At 43.0% G+C, this 21,471-nt stretch overlaps 1 protein-coding gene across 9 annotated transcripts in view; it reads right to left on the bottom strand.

The window, feature by feature from the left end:
- NAV1 (neuron navigator 1) overlaps window positions 1–21,471 on the bottom strand; it is a 278,232-nt gene that overhangs the window by 107,242 nt on the left and 149,519 nt on the right. For all 9 annotated transcript variants that reach the window (XM_081009762.1, XM_081009769.1, XM_081009770.1 and 6 more), the window contains one exon: window positions 15,962–16,327. In XM_081009762.1, coding sequence (XP_080865888.1) covers window positions 15,962–16,327 — 366 coding nt within the window. The remainder of the gene's footprint in view (window positions 1–15,961; window positions 16,328–21,471) is intronic.

Below are 21,471 nucleotides of genomic sequence, written 5' to 3'. Positions count from 1 at the left end.
AATTTTAATTAACTCAAAAGTGTTTTTTTTAAGGTGGGAGGAGTCCCACACTTCTCAAAGGAACAGATTTGGGACCGTTTTTGGGGGGATGCTTGGCACAATAGAAAGCGGGGGGGGGGGGCACACATTAATGGCTTTTGTAATCTTTCCCTGGACAAGCTTCGTTTGCTGGTTTGCTTTTCTTAAAGATATCTGAGAATCTCCCCAGCAGAATAATAATAATGTCAAAAATGCATTTAATTAAAAGATCTGATGCATGAAATTGTAAGGAACATTTAGTATGTGGAAATACAACAAGATCTGTGTTATCTACAAAGAAATTCACACAACCAAGGTGCAAACCTTAACAGTAACACTTTGCAAGCAAAAACAAACTTAAGGGAGAATGTGTAAATAAAAATAACAATTCTTTATTACAACAAATTATCCTATATGCAAACATGCCAATAATAATTCTGTATTAGGCCAAATCTCATACAGTATATTTTAACATGAGCTAAATTCAATTTGATACGAAGGTTTTCACCATTTTTTATTAAAAACCCTAACTATAAACAGCTCTGTGTTGCTTTAAAAAAATAAAATAAAGCTAAGAATGTCTAGAATAAATACATGAATAAATAACCCAGCCACGCTTTACACCACTGACATAGATATTTGTCTCAAAAGACATTTGGTTCACATACATATATGCTATATATAATTATTACTTTATTGTAATAATGAATTTTATTTTTCTTTATGCATTCCTCACCCATACCCAGTTAACTCTGCTTTAAGTTGCATATCTAGGAAGGAACCCAGGAACAATTAAACCCTATTAGCAAACTCTCTCAACTTATCCAACCCTTTGTTACCAGGAAATGTCAGAGACTTGTGTAGTCATAAATAGCACACCTAATCATTTTACGCACGTAGAGACATGTAAGACAAGAACCTGTTAGAATTCTCATTTATGACTCTTTCAGGAGGAGAGGGTAGCTCAAAAGAATGAATAATTTAATCGTAGTAGTAGTAGTACTAGTACTGATATTTTAATACACCCTTCACCATTAGGTCTTCAAATGCAGCCCAATGAAAGCATGTTGCAACAATCCAGTCAGAAAGTTAACCAGAGTGGAGTACGATAGCCAAATCATATCTGTCCAAAAAGACCCATAGGTGGCTAAGAGCTGGAAACAGACACTCATAGCAGCCAAGGCCACCTGAGCCCTCCCTCCAATCACAATGTTGGATCCAGGAGTATCCTAAGTTGTGGGTCTGCTCTTTCCAGAGGGTGGATCCCACCGAGATCAGACCATCTCCCCAACTTCTGCACTCAAGAAGTTGGAGACATATCACACCTCTGTCTTTTCAGAATTCAGCTCCAATGAATTGTCCCACATCCAGCCCATCACAACCTCCAATCATCTTTATCCCGATGTATTGCAGTCAAGATACTCACCACACCCCCTTCCAGCTGCTTTTTTTTTATTTTTTTTTATTTTTTTAGTAAAAGGAAGTCCTAACCACTGGCTTCCCAAATTCAAGGATCTCTCTGCCAGTTGAGTTATTTATTTAATAAATGTATATCCCACGCTTCCTCCCGAAGGAGCCCAGGGCAGCAAACACATCAAGAATGGAACACAATTAAAACTTTCTTTTTAGAAGTTAAGAACAGTTAAAAAGCTTCTACCTCTTACTTGAGGCAAGGGCTCTGTGGCAATCTCTACATTTAAGGCACTCTAGAGTTTTTATGAGACGAAAAATGCACCGGGGGCATTTTATAGGGGTGAGGAGGATTTCATACAGGAATGCAGAAGTTTCTTTCTGCATGCATATGCCGAACCTTTTATGAGTTGGAAAGAAAGGCTGGATGCCATGACAGTTCTTTGCTATTCCCTTCCTATAGTTCTTCTGATAAGAGTGCATTACACTCTAGCGTCACGCTGCAAATTTTACTAAGATCTTGCCATGACTGGGTAATTCCGGGTCTCTGGCTCCCTTTGAAGTGCAGATTACCCTAGGCTTTGCTGAGAGAAGCCAGACTATTGATTCTTATGCCGTGTGTGTGTGTGTGTGTGTGCATGTTTCCTGGTTATAAAAAGACTACAGACTTAATTGGCCTTGCATTTAATCCATCTCCTTAGGCTGCCCAGAAGATCTTGTAAATTCATCACCACGATCCCTTCGGGATTCATCTTAGGGGAAAGGATGTTCTTGAAACCCTATGACAGTGAACTTGAAAAGCCAGGGAATGGCATTCAGATGATTGATCTCCTTGGTTAAGTCCCTCAGAGCATATAACAACAACAAATACAAGTGCAATCTCATTTTCTCTCTCAAAACAATTCACAGTGCAAGCCATTACATGGACACAGTCAAAAGTAAGTCCCATTGTTGTTAATAAGGCTTACTCCCAGGTCAGTGTGTATAGGCTCACAGACTTAATCACCCAGTATTTTAAGAGCAATAACTTCACCCCCCCACCCCTTTTCCAGAAAGGACTACAGAAAAGAAAACTTAGAGTACCAGTCACACAAGATGCTGCTATGTAGAATTGGCACGATCTCCAAAATAGTCCATACACCAATAACCCTGTCATCACAGTGTCAGTGCTGAAGCATCAGAAAAAAAATGTTTTTAAATGTGTTTTTAAAGTATTCCTTCCCTCAGCCAGCGCTGCTGCTGCTGCTGCTATTACGACTGCTTTTCCCACAGCCCTTTCAGAAATTTCACTCACAACATCCACACAGGGAGGCAGCTTGAGTAGCTGTTCATATGATCTGGAGAATGTTAATGAATAAAATGACACTGATGCTGAGTTGCCTGGAAATAACTGCTGAATCGGAGCGAGCCTATCAAAGACCACACAAATGGTTTGTTTCTTAGTTTATTCAGAAAAGAATTAAGGCTCCCCCCCTTGAATATCTGGGTAGGAGTTGGCAAACATCAAACTTCTAACCGCAAGAGGAGCTATGCATCTAATGTGATTATTCTGAGTTTAAGCAGAGAAAACACACACACACACACACACACACGTAGTGAGGAAAATCTGCAAGCAGGAAGAAAGAGTTTTCTGTTAACAGGATATCTCCCACATGGATGCAAAAGGAGTGCTCTGAAGGAGGCAAAAGAAACCAATACCTGCATTCAGCACCGGGATTGCTCATGTACCAGCTAATAATATTGAACCACATGGATGTGATGGACAAATACAAGGATTTCACAAACAGAGCAGGCCTTTGGACTTTTGCTGCACTCATGAGTCCCTGAGGCAGTTGTCTTCAGATTGCAGACTGAAGCACAAGCTGGTGGCCATTCCTTGCACTGATTTTCACATCTATAAACCACAAGGTGCATATCAAGGAAAAATGACTTCTCCCTTCTCTCTGTTCCTCCCCGTGCCTTTTAATGTTAAAACAGGACTCTGGACTTCACATGCCACCAGAGATAAGATAAATAGCACTGGAGGCATTAAAAAAAAGTTGGCTTTATATAAAATTGAAAATTATTTTGAGGCCTGCCACTCCCTTGCACAAACACTATGCCTCTCCCCCCTGCTGCAGATCTGGTTTTCCTGCCTCAAAGACTTGCAGAACATTTGCAGAAATGTGTGCATAGCCCCAGGTTGTCATTACAGGCTTTGTACTTGTCATGGAACAGTGATGAAGAGCAGCACATGGTGACAATAGTAGCAAGGAGGACTTGGCCCGCTAAGGGATTGGAACCCACAGAGAAAAAGAGAGGTGGAAAGCCCACTGAGAGTGCCTTGGTCAAGACCCCACCCAAATTGGAGCCAGCACTGACTTGCCACAGTGTTAAGTCTGTCCTCTACAACCTTGCCCTACATCTCCTATGCACAGCCTCTCCACTCTCAAGCATCACCTTCACTGGCACCACATATCCCATGAAGTTCCTCTCTTCCCTTCTGCAAATGGAAGCATTGAGCTGAACCCAGTGATATGATAGCAGTGAGCCAAAGAGAGACCAACTACAGTGGTACCTCGGGTTACAGACGCTTCAGGTTACAGACACTTCAGGTTACAGACTCCGCTAACCCAGAAATAGTACCTTGGGTGAAGAACTTTGCTTCAGGATGAGAACAGAAATAGCGCAGCAGCGGCGCGGTGGCAGCAGGAGGCCCCATTAGCTAAAGTGGTGCTTCAGGTTAAGAACAGTTTCAGGTTAAGAACGGACCTCCAGAACGAATTAAGTTCTTAACCTGACGTACCACTGTATCACGCTACATCATCTGTATCTGAAAGCAGGAATTTTAGAATTTGCCCAGAGCTACTTTGCCGACCAGCAAGTTGCCAACCAAGCTGTACGGAGTAACTGCGTGGACACAACATGTTCAGCATTGTTCTGATAATGCAAGGCATTTGGCGCAGATGCCCATGGCAATTTGGGCTCAGGGGGAGATGGTGGCTGAAAAGTCTGGCAGCTTGGGCGATGGGGTTTATTCGCCCCTCCCTTATTATGATTCTGCTTGGCAATCAATGTTGCTGGAGTTCCTTTTCAATTTGTTTTTCATTTTTTGAGAAGAAGAAACCCACTGTGTTCAACAGGAACTCCAGCAACAACAGCTGCAGAGCAGAGCTGGATCTGTTCCCCCTAGATTCAGGGAAGAACATTCAGCATCATGAGTCACTGCAACTGAAGCAGTACGTTCCCTCTCCCCTTGAAACACATTATTAGCATTTCACATCTTAAATCTAAAGACATAATCCACCACTGTACATCATCACCCCCCTGGATTAACATCCCCACAACCAGCAGAACAATAAAAACCAGAAGGTCTTTAGTTTGTTGCTGGGTCAGCAGCTTAAAAACAGCAACATGAAAACCACCAGGAAGAAGAAATGAAAAGGCGGCAGCCTGTTGACGTCATGGGTCTGCTTAGTCAATTTTTACTGTTTTCTTCTAGCAGGGGAGGCACTTTAGGAGGATCTCACCAACATGCAATCAACGGCCATAAACTGCAGATGCTTAAATCAAAGTCAGGTATGGTTGTAGCTCAGTGGTACAGCACATGATTTGCATGGAGAGAGTCGCAGGTTCAATATCTGACATCTCCGGGCTGGGCTGGGCATGTCCCCAGTCTGAAACCTTGGAGAGCTGCAGCCAATCAGCATCAACAATGCTGAGCTAGATGGACCAATGGTCTAACTTGGTATAAGGCAGCTTCCTATGTACCCCATGCTATATTTTCATGCTGTATTTTTAATTGTTGTGAATTGTCCTTATGGTGAAGGGTTGATAATAGATTGAATACACAATAATATTATTAATAAGAATTCTGTGATTTTTTCCCTTCTGGACCAACATGACCTCCTTTGCTTTTTAATAATAAAACATCAACCTGCATGAACTAAGAGAGATAAAGGCTTGTGTTTTATATTATACACAACGTTCTCAGTGCATATAAATATAGACTGCATTTAAAGCACGTGTACAGTATGTTCTGCTACTGTGCAGCATCCTAGAATTAAACTTTAAGCACAGTGTGACTCAGCAAGCCCACATTACTGTAGCTTTTCACAAAATAGCAGGGCAGCTGGACTCTTTTCAAGAGGGAGGGCCTTTTCCCCTGGGAAAATTCTTTGAAATCACCCTGATGCTTGACACATTTTCGGCACTCCCAGAGTAACATGTTGCAAACATGCCAGAAGAACCCGTGCAGCCACCAAAGAGGAAAAGGAATCTCTTTAGCATAAAGTCTCTGTCTCCTGGATTACACAAAGGTTGCACTTTATGCACACTGCCCTTACTCATTTATGTTCAAACCCTTATTATTCCCTGAAGCCATACTAATGCCATTTTAGAGCAGAAAGGAGAAAAGGAAGAAAAGCAATGGAAAGGGAAGACTGTTGGAACAAATCTGAACGCATGCAAGCTGGATGTGAAATCTGACTGCATTCTCCAAAGCTCGTTTCCTATGGCAAGGCAAACTGATCACAATGAAACCAAGAGTTCTAAAAACAGAGCAAGCGCAGAGCACACGATAAACCACTCGCCACATAATGCCAACTGCAGATTCCTGGAGCATCCTTAGCATGTCTGCTGAGAAACAACTATGCTTTGCTGCCATGGAAACGTGCCTTTGCTCATGCCTCCCTCTCTGAGCATCTGCAAAGCAATCACAGCTTCTTCTTCTTTTGCAACTCATGCAAATAGTGCAATCAGGCTGGGCAATTCGCCAGTCAGCTTTCCCCAGAATAGCTGAAATGATCCTGCACAAGGTTGGCACAATCTCATCCTACACTTTTAGTATCAAAAACACAAATCTAAGAGGGATGGTGTTGAAAGTATTTGTCAGGTCTCAACTGGACAAAAGACTGCCCACCTCCAAAGATGCAGTGGTAAGAATCTTTGAGATATGGTCCCAGTTTCTAAGCTATGGGGCAGAGTGTACAGATCAAAATATATTTCAAGGGGCTTATCCCTGTAAAAAGAAACAATGGAGTATCTGCCTATGTGGCAAGTGCCCCAAATGTCAGGACAGCACTGTGTGTCAGGTAACCCATCCCTGCCAGGAGCTTTTTCTACTTCAAGATCTGCAACAAGAAAAAGGTTGCAGCTAGCAAATAACTCACCTGCTCGCTCTACAGCAAGTGCAAATGTCTTTTAAAGTCCCCAATGGCCCTTCTGCCTTGCAGCTCATTCAATTATGAACTCACAGGAAATTGCTGCCTGTAAATTGTCCTGGAAAAAAAAAGTGTCAGGCTCAGCTATTAACTGCAGGGCAGGCCCATTAAATCTGCCACTCACTGAATTGCCTCCTGTATCTACCCTCTCATTCTGGCACCTGCCAAGGAACTGCAGTCTGTCCAAGCAGCTCAGTGCCTATCTTATATGAGGTTGTTCAATTAATGCTATCGGAATGTGTGTGTGTGTGTGTGTGTGTGTGTGTGTGTGTATGCGTGTGTGCACACACTGGGACCCCTAGTCCATATGGCACAGAAAATCATACATATTAAACCAAAACCTTTCTATCAGTCCTAAAGTCTTTACCGGATTCTTCTGGACCAGCATCTACAACCACTGCAGCAATTAGGCAATGTCCACTGGATCTCAAAATATGGTGTTGGAAATATGGAGTTGAGGCTACAGTCTCAAAGTTAGATCATACCTCCAGAATCAGGGAACAGGAGACGACAAAAACTATCATTCCCAAAAAACGAGTACGACAGTAGAAGTATGAAGTGTACAGTCAATATTCAACTTGGGGCATCAAAAGGACCAGGGAGAGCAAGGTTGAAATCTTGGCTCAGACCTTTGGTCAGTCACCAACCCTCAGATAGGGTTGGGGTCAGGACCATGCACATGCCCTCCTTGAATTCCATGGAGAAAAGATGGGACCAAAATGGGAAACTTAAGAAACAACATTTTGCAACTGTTGTCAGCCATCTGAATCATTTGGGGATAAATATTAGAACTCATATTGAGCAAAATAAATAAGCCTTATTAAACAACTGTACACTGCCAATATGCTACCCTAAAGCACTGGTTCTAACTAGGGACGCAGGAAGAATTGGGGGGGTGTCTTTTGAGACAAATTCACCTGTGGTGGGTCATGGAAACATAGGAGGCTACCTTATGCCAAGTCAGACCATGGGTCCATCAAGTGGACTCTCCAGGGCTTCAGTCACGGGTGTCCCCCAGTCGTACCTAGAGGGGCTGAGGATTGAACCTGGGACCTTCTCCATGCATGGCAAAAGCTATGTCCCCTTCGTTATGGATCAGATGAGTACCTCCTTGGAATTCACTTTCCCCCATCCCAACTACGATCTGCATGTTGGTCTAAAAGTAGGCTGCCTTTTACATTTTTCTTTTTAAAAGCTGTCATTAGCTGCTTAGTACAGATTGAAAACAGAGCATGAAAACAGCATGCCATCACTATCAGGGGCATGGTTATGGAAGGGCAGCAATTTCCTGGCGAGGCATGGAGCGGGAATTATGGTTTAACGGTGTGGTTGTTGTTTTTTAAAAAATGCACATTTATGTGAAAATGGGACGGAATGGGGACTGATGCAAGAAGGAAACATTATGGAGCTAGACTGGCCTATCCATTCCATTATTCAACCAGTGGGTTGTAACCCTTTGCAGGGGAGCGGGGTCAGAACAAAAGCCATTTGCACGCCAGGCCAAAGTTTATATTTACACGGAAACACATTTTAATAGCAAAGCAAAGTTCATTTTTACAGGGTTCGTTAATGAGACACTTGTGCTTGCTTGGCATCAGATCATTTCTTTATGTTGGTTTGAATTAAAGGAACACTCAGCAGCTTGTAGTTCCCTGCATTCTTTCTCCTTTCATTCTGTTTGCAATATCTGGTTTGGATCATTTTAATCCATTACAGTTGCACAATAAATAAAAGCACCAAAAAGAGGGATGGGGTGGAGGTGAGGAGGCAATTGCCACACATAAGAAATAAGGAGGAAAAGCTTTACACAGCCCCTTCCTTTGTTTAACCATCTCCTTCCTACTATCCACAAGAGTTCTATCCAGGAAGTGGCCAAAAGCATCTTTATCTTCTTACTCAGCAGAACTTACTGGCTTCCCAGGAAAACAGTGCAACCAGCACATGGAACAGTAGTTCACTAGTATTCCCAACAGCTCCCTTTTCTGGCTTCAGTAGTATTGTGTTTTTTCTGCCATTAGTTGCTAAGGGCAGATAGTGAACACTGTGCTTAGTAAAGATTGCAGTTTCTTAACAGAAAGGGATGTATTCTGCTTGGCTCAACTGGAGGGGGGGGTGACAGGGGAGCAAGTTTGATTATTTGCTGTGCGTCTTTATGAGCATCTGCAGCAGAGGCTCTGCTAAGGATTTTATTTATTTATTTAATTATTTCATTAAATTTCTATACTGCTTGTTTTAAAAAACAATACAATACACACACCCTGAAAGCGGCTGGGAGAGATTGGGGACTTTCCCTCTGAGTGTATTATTGTCCAAGATTTGCCTGCTGCTACAGGAGTGATTGCAGTGATTAATGATGAAAACGTGGGAATATGAAATCATTCTGTCAGCATAAAGAATTTATGAGAATTGTCCAAAATACCTGCACAGCTTTGAAAACTTAGGCTATTAAGGTAAAGGTAAAGGTAAAGGTAAAGGGACCCCTGACCGTTAGGTCCAGTCGCGGACAACTCTGGGGTTGTGGCGCTCATCTCGCTTTATTGGCTGAGGGAGCTCGCGTTTGTCCGCAGACAGTTTCCGGGTCATGTGGCCAGCATGACTTAAGTCGTTTCTGGCGAACCAGGGCAGCGCACGGAAACAGCGTTTACCTTCCTGCCGGAGCGGTACCTATTTATCTTCTTGCACTTTGACATGCTTTCGAACTGCTAGGTGGGCAAGAGCTGGGACCGAGCAATGGGAGCTCACCCCATCGTGGGGATTCGAACTGCTGACCTTCTGATTGGCAAGCCCTAGGCTCTGTGGTTTAGACAACAGCGCCACCCTTGGCTATTAAGGTAGATAGGTATTATTCTTAAATTGCTTATTTATATTTTATGGTATAAAAAACACTATGTTTCTATAATCTTTTTTCCTTTCTTAAAAAAAAATCTGAGAAATACGTCACTTCAAAAAGGAAACATTACTTTAAAGAAATACATTTCAGTGTTGAGAGCCAGGATGGGATATTCGTATTTCCTAAAGGTTTACCAAAAACAGTATGGACTCCCACACACTTTTCCCAACATAGTTTCATATGCAAAGTCATGATGTTCAAAAATATGTAAAAAGTTGCCTATTATTATTATTATTATTATTATTATTAATAATATACCACCCTATACCTGGAGGTCTCAGGGCGGTTCACAGAAAAGAAAAAATCACTTGTCCATGCAAGAAACTTGCCCAGAAGAAACTGCTCTTTGCCCCATATATGGACATACAAATACCCTCCTGGTTAAGAAGGTGTTAATTAGAGAGATGTCACACAGCTATGTGGGGATGTCATCAGACTAATTCAAAGCCAGATCAGCTGCTAAAGAGAGTTATCAGATAAATAATGCTAACTTTACATCCTACAATGAGATCCCTGTGAGAAGCCATCCAACATTTGCACTGCATACTTGATGGTAAACTATTCATGGGAAGAAATGGGTAAAATATTCCCAAAAGCAGTACCTGTCATGTTACACATACACAGAATCCAAAGAAGTAGCCTGTGTGTTAAGGGGAGGATTATACATGCAGGAAGGCTTGGATTCAAATCTCTGCTCAGACATGAATTAAGTTCACTTGGCAATTTGGGGCCAGTTACAATCAACCAACTCTACAGACAAGGGGTGGAATTCAACATCATGCTGTTCCAATTGTTTGTCTGCACTACAGCTTGCCAGATGGAACTATTCTCCATGCACTGTTCTGTGGGGTTCTCTCTCTCTCTCTCTCTCTCTCACACACACACACACACACACTTCTGGGGTACAGGATGCAGTGGGAGAAGAAAACCTTGTTGCAGGGCTTCTGCAGGGCTCCCTCTGATATGGCTAGTTAGGTGAATCCCACCCAAGATTGTTGGGAAATTAAAATGGGATACAAACCACTCTTCAGTTTTAAAGTGAGTTGTTTTTATAGCAGTAGGTATAGCCAGGGTAAAAAGAACAAGCAATATTCTGACTGTGCATCCAGTTTTGTGCGTGTACATTTGTGGATTCTAGCCAGTCTGCACAGCTAGCTCCTTGGTGCTGATGAAACTGGGGTTTTTAGAGGTGGAGGGGAGGAACAAGCCTGCTTTTTCAAGGATACTTCCCCACTCCACATGTAAACTGGGAACATAAAGCCAAGAGTAGAGGAAACCGCCATTTGGATGTGGTCATCAGCATTAATGTTTTAAAAAACAACAACAAACAATGATTTTATAGGCTTGTCCGATGCTTATGGCTGCTGAGGACCAAGAGTAAGACTCTCAAGTACAGGAACCGTCAGGTGATCAGGACCTGGAAACCTTAGAATTCATAGTCTCATAGAATCATAGAATTGAAAGGGACCCCCAAGGTTATCTAGCCCAACCCCCTGAAATACAGGAATCTAGGTCATACATGACAAATGACTATCCAATCTCTGCTTTAAAACATCCAAGGAAGGAGAGTCCACCACCTCTCATGGGAGTCTGTTCCACTGCCGAACAGCTCCTTCTGGGCTCTCCTGTGACTTGGAAACAGGCCTGTAGGACTGCTTCCCACCCCACAATCACAGCTCATGTTCATTATCAGAAAATGAGCAGGTGGGGGGGGGTGGCAGTGGAGAGCTTTCTCGCCTGCACTTTCCCACAGGGCAATGAGACAGCTCCCTTGCAAGCGATTAAGCAATCAGGCTGTGACAGACCCACAGGCAAGACAGAAGCAGAGCCATTATGCCAGTGCTATTCTCCAGCATCTCTCTGAGACGGCAAGGCCCACAATTGGGGTTACCAATGTCCTTTATTTGAAGGGAGTCCCCCTTAATTCAGAACACAGCAAAGCCACAGACCATACCAGCAGTGCCCTTGGTTTATAAGATCACACCCCCATAGAAGTATTATACATATTGATAAAGAAATACGATGAATTTATTTTTTTTAAAAGGTAGCCCTTATAGTTTTGAAGTGTTGATTTGGCAGGCTGTATCATATAAAACTCCCAGTGGATGCCTCCCTGCAGCACTCCCACCCACACGGAGTATGGGCTGTGCATTATAATAGCAGGGCTTCCTTATCTGGCCACTTGGGAGAGGGGGAGAGAAAAGGAGAGAGACGCCCCCACACAGCAAAGACTGACACTGCCCGCTAGGCTGGCTCCCACGTCACCTGCTAAGCTTTGCGGTTTTGTCACCAGAGCCCTCAAACAGCTGGGGTTTCGCTTGCTTCAAGCTGTCGTTCAACAAGCCAAACACCCTCCTTTATATTGGGACAAAATCAAACACCAGGAGTTATTTATTTTCTCTTGCACTGAAACAGGAAACCTCCAATATGCTAGGATTCTGGCACTTGGCCAAGCTTGGGAGGTGAAAGACAAGGAGGAGGAAGGAAAGAGAGAGGGGGATAGATTTTTTACGGGACAGAATATAGGGAGAAGCAGAGGGAAAACATGCCAGAACAGTTTGTGTAAGGTTGATTTTGAGAGGGGGGAAACACATTCACGGAAGCCTGAAATCCAAATGCCTCCACCTGCGCATAACGTAGCCTGGCAGTGGCACCGGTTCTAACATTTGCACAGCTCTAACACTGGCCCACCCATCTATGTTTATCACTGGATCATTTCAGTGTCAAGCAGTGACTTGCATGTATCACCACAAATCTATCACACAGTATTTCCCTTGGACACAATGCTTTTTCAACACAGCCTGTCCACATATTCATCCACCTGTCATCAAGTGCTGAGAAGTCAAATAGTATACCTGTGTGAGCAAACCACCAAGCCTAATGTAAGCTCAAATTCTTATATTATAGGGCCTGATTAATCAGGATTACTAGTGCCCTCATTTTCTATCAGGAATCCTTTGGAAAAGAAATGGGTCCAGCATTTTAACCAGCTCGCCAACAGTACTTCACTTGAAGCCAAAATTAAATGACACTATGGTTTAAATCTGAGTGCACAGAGTTCTGGTGCAGGTTGCTGAAATCTCAGGTGCCTTCCTGGATGCTAAGCCATGGTCTGGACTCTAGAGCTTAGTATTACATGAAACCCAGGCTCATGGTCCCGTCCCCCCTGCCGCCCACCAACAAACCACAAGCAGTAAGCCATTAACAAATCTTGGTTACTTATTGTTCATGGTTTGATTGAAGAAAAACAAATCACGAGCCTGGGTCGAGATGCATGCTACACCAGACCATGGCTTATTTCCCAGCATGCAATAGGCAACAACAGGAGCAGAGAAGGAACTAAGTGCTCACATGCATGTGCTGCATTTAAACCAGAGTTTAATTTAACTAAGGGTTAAAGTGATGTGAGAATCAGGTCAATGTGTAAAGGATATGTCTTCAACACCTAACATGCATGAGGCTTTTCCTAGCATGGATGGGGGAAACTTCACTTGCTTAAACTTGCATATATCTGGTTGTTGTTGCGGGACCAAAATTAGGACCAAAAAAAAAGTTGGCAATCCTAAACTGAGGCTACTTTTTACCTGATAAGAAACAGTCTTTTTATTTACTCATATGGATTCTGCTACCCCAGCCCCACAGTATCTTGCTCCGCTCAGATGCATCCTGTTAGCAGTAAGCTCCATTATTTTAATACTCCAGTAATAGCAATGTTAAGAGGCCTCACAGATGGACTTGGGGCTTGTCACGATTACACATCTGCAGACCAGAGCTGTGGAATTAACAAGGACTCTGTAGCGTAGCTTTCCATGACAAGCGAGTATTTTTAGGCCCAGGTCTACACCCCTTCCCCTCAATGGAGCTCTGGGACTTTTAAAATCCTTCCAATGATAAATGGAAAACGCATGACATAATATCTCACTCTGTGAATTTCCATCTCTCTCAAGCAGCAGGGGGTGAGAAGCCAAGAGAAAACAAGGCAAAACGCCCTTCATTTCCAAACAACCTAACAATTGAGGGTATAATATTCAAACTAACAAGAATACAACAATGGGGCAACCAATGTCACATTTACAAATTCACAGAAAACAAGGGGTGCAATGACTCTTTTGTGGTATTGTACACATCCAGACTTAGCATAACTTCACTTATCAGTGCTCCCAAGCTGCAATCAACATGTCAAACACCCAGGAGGTCTCTGGTGACCTTGGGCATGTTTTAGAAATAACCACTTAAGCATGTAACTATAGATTTCTAAAAGAAGTTAATTTTCCAGATCCATTCTGGATTGGACAGGTAGCCATGGTATTATTATTAGTTTCTGAGCTATCCAACAAGCCACTTCAGCTTGGAACCCAACTCAGTTTCTGTCATTATACTGGGTGAAAAAGGACACATCCCTCCTTTGTGTTTGCTTATTTCAGACCCTAGTGTGGGCCAGTTTTACCCAGGTTAAAAAGGTAAAGGGACACCGACACCTGAGCAGCAAACGGAAACAGCATTTACCTTCTCACCGGAGCGGTACCTATTAATCTACTTGCACTTTTTGGGGCGTGCTTTCTTAAAAAGATATGTAAATTAAAGTGTCCTTGGTGGGATGCCAGGCGCAACTCACCAAAAAATATGAGAGATAAATAAATGACAGGCTCAGATTTTTGAGGTTCTCTCCATAAAAAAATAATGAGAGCGGCATACTGATAAGCCATGGTGTAGAAAAACATTATTAAAGAGCTTAGCTTTGCATTGTTGGCAAAGGATTTCTATAAGGTTCTGGGTTGTTATTGTTGCTGCTGCTTTTCAGATGTAGCTTGTGTCCTATTAACATGGGGCAAGTTGCATGGAAAAGTTACAATCGGTGTGTGCGTATACAGTACTTCCTTACAGCAAGCTCTATGTGGATGCAGCTGCCAGATCACAACCTGGAGATCCTACCTTCAAAAGTTATGAGGCAGCATGAGAGGATGCAACTGTATCACCTCCCTTCTCATTCTTTCACCCTGCTCCATTGTACATTCTCCTCCATAATACTCTTAAGAAGTAGGAATAGGTAGGTTGGCGGTGCAGGGGGAAGAACTGATAAAACAGTGGGCTGGAGTTGCAGTGTCTGCTCTTCTTCCATCTCAGAATTTTGAAGGTAAAGGCAAGACCACCAACTTATGATTTAGCAGCCCTACATGTTCGTGCTGCACTGGCTGGTTTCACGTCAGTAGAAAATACATGACTTTCAGTTAAAAAGAAGAAGTTGCTGCTGCTTGATCAGTTCTACGCTTTAGAACAAAGTGAAGAAATATTCCCAAGAAAGCCGAGCAACCCATTCGGCGCTGCTTATCAAGGGCAGCTCTGTGTGCAGCAACAGAGCTAGCTAGTGGGAAATCAAGTCTTAAAACACTGTACAGAAGTCAATCTCATTTCAAGTAAAGTGTTTAGGGTCGGAATAGGGTGGTGGTGACTGGAAACATTCTATCAGTTCAATGGACTCCGCGCAGCTGGATGAATTGGCAGAAACACAACAAGCAAGATCATCATATTGAGCAAGACCTTTCCCATCAAGAGGTAGTTATTAGTCAAATTCTATGTTCTTTCCTTATCTGATTCCCTGTCTGGAAAATATGCTTTAAAGAGGTATATCCAGAGTTATTGTGTATACCAGACATCTGTTAGTGACTTGCATGTGAAACAGCTGCGTTGAAACGAGAGGTAACAAATCCAGGACAGAAGAGATCATTTCTGTAATCTACCTTGGATGCCACTACAAACAGAACTTCCAGCTATTCATTCCTCCCCATTAACTAGCTATCTATTCATCCTTGAGCACATCCTCTGCCATTAGCCCTACCAGCCAACCAACCTGCTCTCTGTCTCTCTCTTCCCCCCACTACAGAATTCCTTCACAGCAAGCAAAGATTGAAAATTCTGGCCAGAGCCTGCTTATATTAAATGTAAGTATCTAGTTTAAGCCAGATACCCATCCCATTTCATCCCTCTGTAAAACAGAATTAGCTCGCCTCAAGGCAGCAACAAATATTTGTTTTGTAGAAGCAGGTTTTGTCACAAGCAAGGAGTGGGTATTTGCTTTGCAGAAGTGCTGTATGTCATGCCTCCAGCCAACAAATAATACGTTTTCTCCAGTGACTTAGTGGGATACACTGTCTTGTCAGTTTTTAAACTTGCTATCTGCCACAAGTGGTTTGCTAAGTTATGACTATTTATCATAATGGCAACCGTTATGAATATTCAGGAAGCTGGGGGAGGGGGGAATCACAGAAGCGGTTTTGCTAAGGCAGAGGAATACTTAAGGTAAGATCAGTTGGGCAAACAAGCAAATTCTTAGCTTGATACAGATGCTTCAGTTGAGGCTGGTCATGGAACCTCCTACAGTCTACGTCTGATGTTAAGCAATCAACTCTTGAGTTGAATGTTTGATGCACCCAGCGGTACTCACCCTGTGGTGATATCATCATCCTCAGTCATGGTCTTGCCCATTAAGTCACTGTCACTCATGTACCCAGATTTGAGATCGACGTCATCAGCATCAAGCGACTCCACAAGCTCCAGGCGGGAAATGTGGCTGAGCTTGCTGGGGCTGCGCATGGGCATGGTGTGGGAATAATGAGCTCGCTCCCCGTGCATGTACCAGCTGGGAGTGCCTTCCGAGCGGCATCCCCCACCCACTGAAGGGGCATCTCCAGCCTGCAGGCGGGGGCTGGACTGACCATAGCGCCAAGAGAGGGGAGAGGAGCGGTTGGACAGGCTGGACACGCTGCGGGGGTTGGCTTCGTCGCTGTCATAACATGTCATCTCCAGCGAGCTGCAGGAATAGAGCAGAGAGAAATGTCTGAGGGCTAGAAGTGGAAGAAGGTGGGCAGATTCTGTCAGGGCACTCCTGAAAATCAGAACACCTGTAACAAAGATGCACTCAAAATTTTAAGTCTTGGTTAAGACTGTATAGTCAGGCAGGAGCACAGACTGAGCACTGCACTAGGCTGAATGTGGGTGCTGAGAAAGTACAGTAGTACTTCAGGTTACATACGCTTCAGGTAACATACACTTCAGGTTACAGACTACGCTAACCCAGAAATAGTACTTCGGGTTAAGAACTTTGCTTCAGGATGAGAACAGAAATTGTGCTCCGACGGCGTGGCAGCAGCAGGAGGCCCCATTAGCTAAAGTGGTGCTTCAGGTTAAGAACAGTTTCAGGTTAAGAACGGACCTCCAGAACGAATTAAGTACTTAACCTGAGGTACCACTGTACAGGCAACCATCATCATCATCATTTTATTTGTATGCCGCCTTTCCATAGTTAAAACAATGCTCAAGGCGGCTTACAACATAACAAGATTTACATAATTACCAGTGTAACAAAAGTCATAAGCAATAAATAAAACACATCAAAAAGTACACAACCAAATGGAAAACAATTTCCACATAAATCATAAAATCTAAAACTAAGAATACAGCATTAATATCAATTACAATTTAAAATGACAAAGATAAAAAATAAAAGCAATTTAAAAAACAAAAACGGAGCCCTCTCTGCCCAGATGGAAGGAGGCAGACAAGGCCCTTCAGGCCCTCAGCAGCAGGTGAGTCCCTCGCTCCACATTATTGGTCTTACTTGCCCTCTTTCTCTAACAGGTTGCCAGCTACAGCACAGGACTGAGCTCAAGTACTTTTAGTTAGCTGCATAGGAAGGAAGAATTCCAGATAAGCATAGCTTCTCTCACCACTGTAGGATTGCAATGGAAGTGCGGTGTGAAATTTGGCCGTGTGAGCTCCTGGATAGTACCACCTGAATGGTGCCAGTTCTCCACTCAAGTTTCCCTACTAGCCAATAACTTTTTGATTCAAATCCATTGTGTGTGAACTGAGTGTCACACTATTGTCTTTCAATGCGCACTTGTGTGACTATCAAGCAAAGGTTAAAATACAGTTGGGAGGGCACATGTTCACCTGATCCAGCTGGATAACAGCACTTCTACGCTTTGCATTACAGAACTTGGAAACACAGGTAGGTGATTTATATCAGACCATTGGTCCATCCACCTTGGTATTATTCTGTACTATACTAACTGGCAGCTGCTCTCCAGGTTTTCACACAGGCGACATCCCCATCTGGAGATGCCGGGGAATGAACTTAGTTCCTTCTGCATGCAAAGCAGATAGTCTGCCACTGAGTTATGGTCCTTCCCCGAAAGAAGTACCCAGCAAGTTCAGAATTCAAGTTTCCCTCCCTCCCTCACTCCACCCTACCCACTGTGATCTGAAAGGCAGACCTGGAAACCAGTGTGTAAGGAACGTGAAGGGGTTTTTTCAACACAGCAGTGAAGGGTGTTGTGTTTCCATTACAAATAAAGGCAAGCATGAGAGTTAATGGCCCTTGCTGATGCCCCAGCTCCAGGCATGCCTTTCATTTAGATTCAATAAAAGCAGTTACTGGACATCAAATACAAAGCGATGATTAAAACCATCTCTGGAATGGATTCACAGCTCCGGGAGAGATGGAGCTCAGCCTACAAAGCCCTGCAGACATGGTTTCAATAATTACACTGATGCACAAACGTTGTATTAAACTGAAATTAAATGTGGGGTGTGGGTGTTTTAAAGAAAAAAAATTTATTGCCTTCTTAATTTGGTGGGGAAACCTGCCAATATTATGCTCAGAACACCTTCCAGGCCATCCCAAGAGGGAAATGCCCCTACACTTTGATCTGGAACATGGGGAATGGTAGAGTGTTTTGCAGAATACCAAACGTAGGTGCCCAGGAAAGAGATTCTAAAACTGGATGAAGCTGACTTCCTACCACGCAAAGGTGGGCTCCACTTTTGGAGCATACATCCCCTCCAGCCACCAGGCAATCCAATCCAATTTGACCTCTACTGCTTCTTCATCTAGTGAATCACCTAAAATTAATCTCCAGCTTTGTTAAAATAAAATGTGCTACGTTTCTTCAGACTTGTATTCTCTGCCTCCAAAGGGACACTTGTGATTTGCTTATTCCCAGGGGCTGATCTGAGTAGCTGCTGCCTTAAAAGGGGGGGGGGGGGGCAGCCAGCCATTGCAGTTTCTTAGCCCAAATAGTCCTTGGTGCAGCCAAAAACTTGTTTCCTACCTATGGTAATTTATTAATAAATATTGCACACTCCAATCTAATTAAGCCTGCAAAATGCTTTCTGCACTCATCTTGAGACTGTTGCAAACTGAAAGCCTTTTGGCTTCCTCTCTCCTCGATTCCTTTGCTTCTCTTTTGCTTAAAATTCAGCCTATAGAAGGGTTCCGGAGAATTCAAAAGCTTGCTAGCTACTTTGCCACATTTTATTTGGTCTGAATAAAAGTATTACATTACTGTGGCTGGTAGATCTGAATAACTTCCCTCATCACCGAGTGCCTCCTGCTGGCAGAGGTGCACACAGCAACACAGTATGCAACACTCCTCCCAGCCTGAAGATTTACATTAACATGAAACGTTGCTTTTCAAGAACTCCAGACCTGATGATCAGGCAGCAAGCTCCAACTCTCAGTAACAGAATCCCACCACTGCAACCTGGAGTGGCTACTTTTAGCAGTGCGGCATAAAGAGGAGTGTATGGGACCCACAGCATTAATAAGAAGTGGGTTAAATTTGGCTCCTGTTGCACTAGTGCTGATTGCAGATCCTCAAATAGCAGCTGCTTTGAAGAACAAGGCTCTGAAAGAGGAAGTTAATTCTAGTAACAGAGATTTGATATGCAACAAGGTGCCATTGTTTAAGAAGTCTAATCAAGGAAGCTACCAGATCCACCATCATTTGCTACTTCCAAAATAAAATTGTGTTCACCAAATGGCTGGCAGTTCTTACTATGACTTAAAATGATAATAACAAAAAAAAAAAAGCTATTAATACACTAAGAAAACAAAATATCAACCTATTTATACTATGAGTCAAATTAGGAATGAAGAAAGTTTCCTTATACTACTAGTCCATCCCAGAATTGTCTGTTTCAGGGTTAGCCAACAAGCTGCCCGTCAGATGTTGTTAGACTCCAACTCCCAACAGAACCAGTCAGCAATGTCTGGAGGGTATGCAACTGGCAGAGGTTCTCTGGGTTCTCAGGTAGAAATGTTGGCAGGAAATGCTAGTTTTCAACATGTATCGAGTTATTTACAGAAGGAAATATCTAAAACATGACCCCTGCCACAATCTGCAGTATGAACTGGTGCAATCCAGGAAGAACTCTACCATCTAGTTTTGCTGAATGCGTTGCTCTAACCCAGGCTTTGAGTGGACGGGATCTAGCCCTGCAAGCATGTCAATACTAGAGAGGTGGAGGACAGGTCAAGACTGAATCATCTGTTTGTTATCTTGCCAAATATAATCCTTGCTCTATAAGTCCCTGTGATCTTTGCTCACTTTGGCACCCTATGATTTAGTTCTGATCGCAGGCTATATTCTTCTATTTTATGGTTAATCTTTTGGTGAAAGCATGGGTGTGGCAGATCATGGCTCAATGCAATAGGCTATTTTATGCATTGTACACACACATTTGTCTTGTTTTGCTTTGTTTAATTTGCTTCCCCAATGATTCCAACCTAGAAATAATGCTGTATTGTATTCTTACTTTAGGACTGGCTTACACTAACAACAAGTTTTTAGGCAGAGAGCTCTGCCAAGAGAAATACTGAACGAGAAGTGATTAAACCTGGGTTTATCTGAGATTTAGCTGAAGTAGTCCTCAGTTCTTTTTAAAAAACCTACAGCCTTCTACAGGTATACCACCTCAGTGAGAACAAAGACGAAATTGTAGGGAAGGGCAGTATACAAATTTAATAAAGAAATAAATATTGTTTTCTGTAGGTACCACATTCAACATTGATTCACACCAGGTGTGTGTGTGTACGTTATTCCATAATCCATAATCCAAGTTCATTTCAAAAATGAGCAAAGAACCAAAACTAAATAACAAAACAAACCATTCCAGCAACCAATACAATAATACTCAAGTCCTAACAGTTCATTATGCTAGAAAAAACAGCAACATTATAGTGGCTGCATTAAACAGCAAGCCACAAAACAGTCAAACTAAGAGAAGATGCATGGGCCCTTTTCAGTCACTATAGCAAACATAGAGGAGAAGGTGGCATCAAACAGCAGGTTCCACCCAACCTACAGGAACTACATTAGAACTCCTGAAAAGAGACCCCATTAATAGAGCAATATGCATGGGGTTCTGTTCAGGCATTCTAATGACCATGCGTCTATGGACCTGCCTCTCCTGCATGTGTTCATTATATTCACGTAACAATGTCAAGATAGGCTAAAGTGGTATAGGACCACTCCTCCTGACAGTCTGTGCTTGCTCATGGTCACTGAGGTTAAGTCACCAAGTGATGGCCCACCACTTGCTCCTGATATGGTCCAAGAGAGACACAGTGGGGCTTACTTGTGGGTGCAGCATGTTGGTTTCAGGCTCGACAAAATCTATTAATTAAAATGAAAAACAACAAGGAAGAAACAGGCAGGACTGATTTTGATCTCACATTGACAAATTTGCTGGGGAGTTAGGCGGCAAAGATTCCACTTAAGCAGAGACAGATGGGCACAGCCCAGTACATTAATATACCTGAATGCTGAGATTGGGAGTCTGAGGCTTTTTTGATGTTGTTGGACTCCAGTTCCCATAACCTATGACCATAGGCCATGCTGGCCAGGACTGGTAAGAGTTGGAGTCCAGCAACATCGGACTAGGACCGAGGGAGACCAAAAATATCTGGAGCATCAAATGTCCCTGGTCTGAGACAAGAGAGCTCAAAGTAGTGAAATCAGCTGGGGAAGGCATAAAAGGTATACATGGAACCTGGGGCAACGGGTGGTCACTGGATGTTCAGAACTAGTCTTCTGGTCACTGGCTAGAATTTAAGGCCACAAAACCAAGGTTCAAATCCTCAGTCAACCATAACGCTCATTGTGATCAGCC

Source organism: Podarcis pityusensis (assembly GCF_964106645.2).
Source record: "Podarcis pityusensis genome assembly, chromosome: 6".
Lineage (NCBI taxonomy): Eukaryota > Metazoa > Chordata > Lepidosauria > Squamata > Lacertidae > Podarcis > Podarcis pityusensis.
This window is presented reverse-complemented; position numbering and strand designations above follow the sequence as displayed.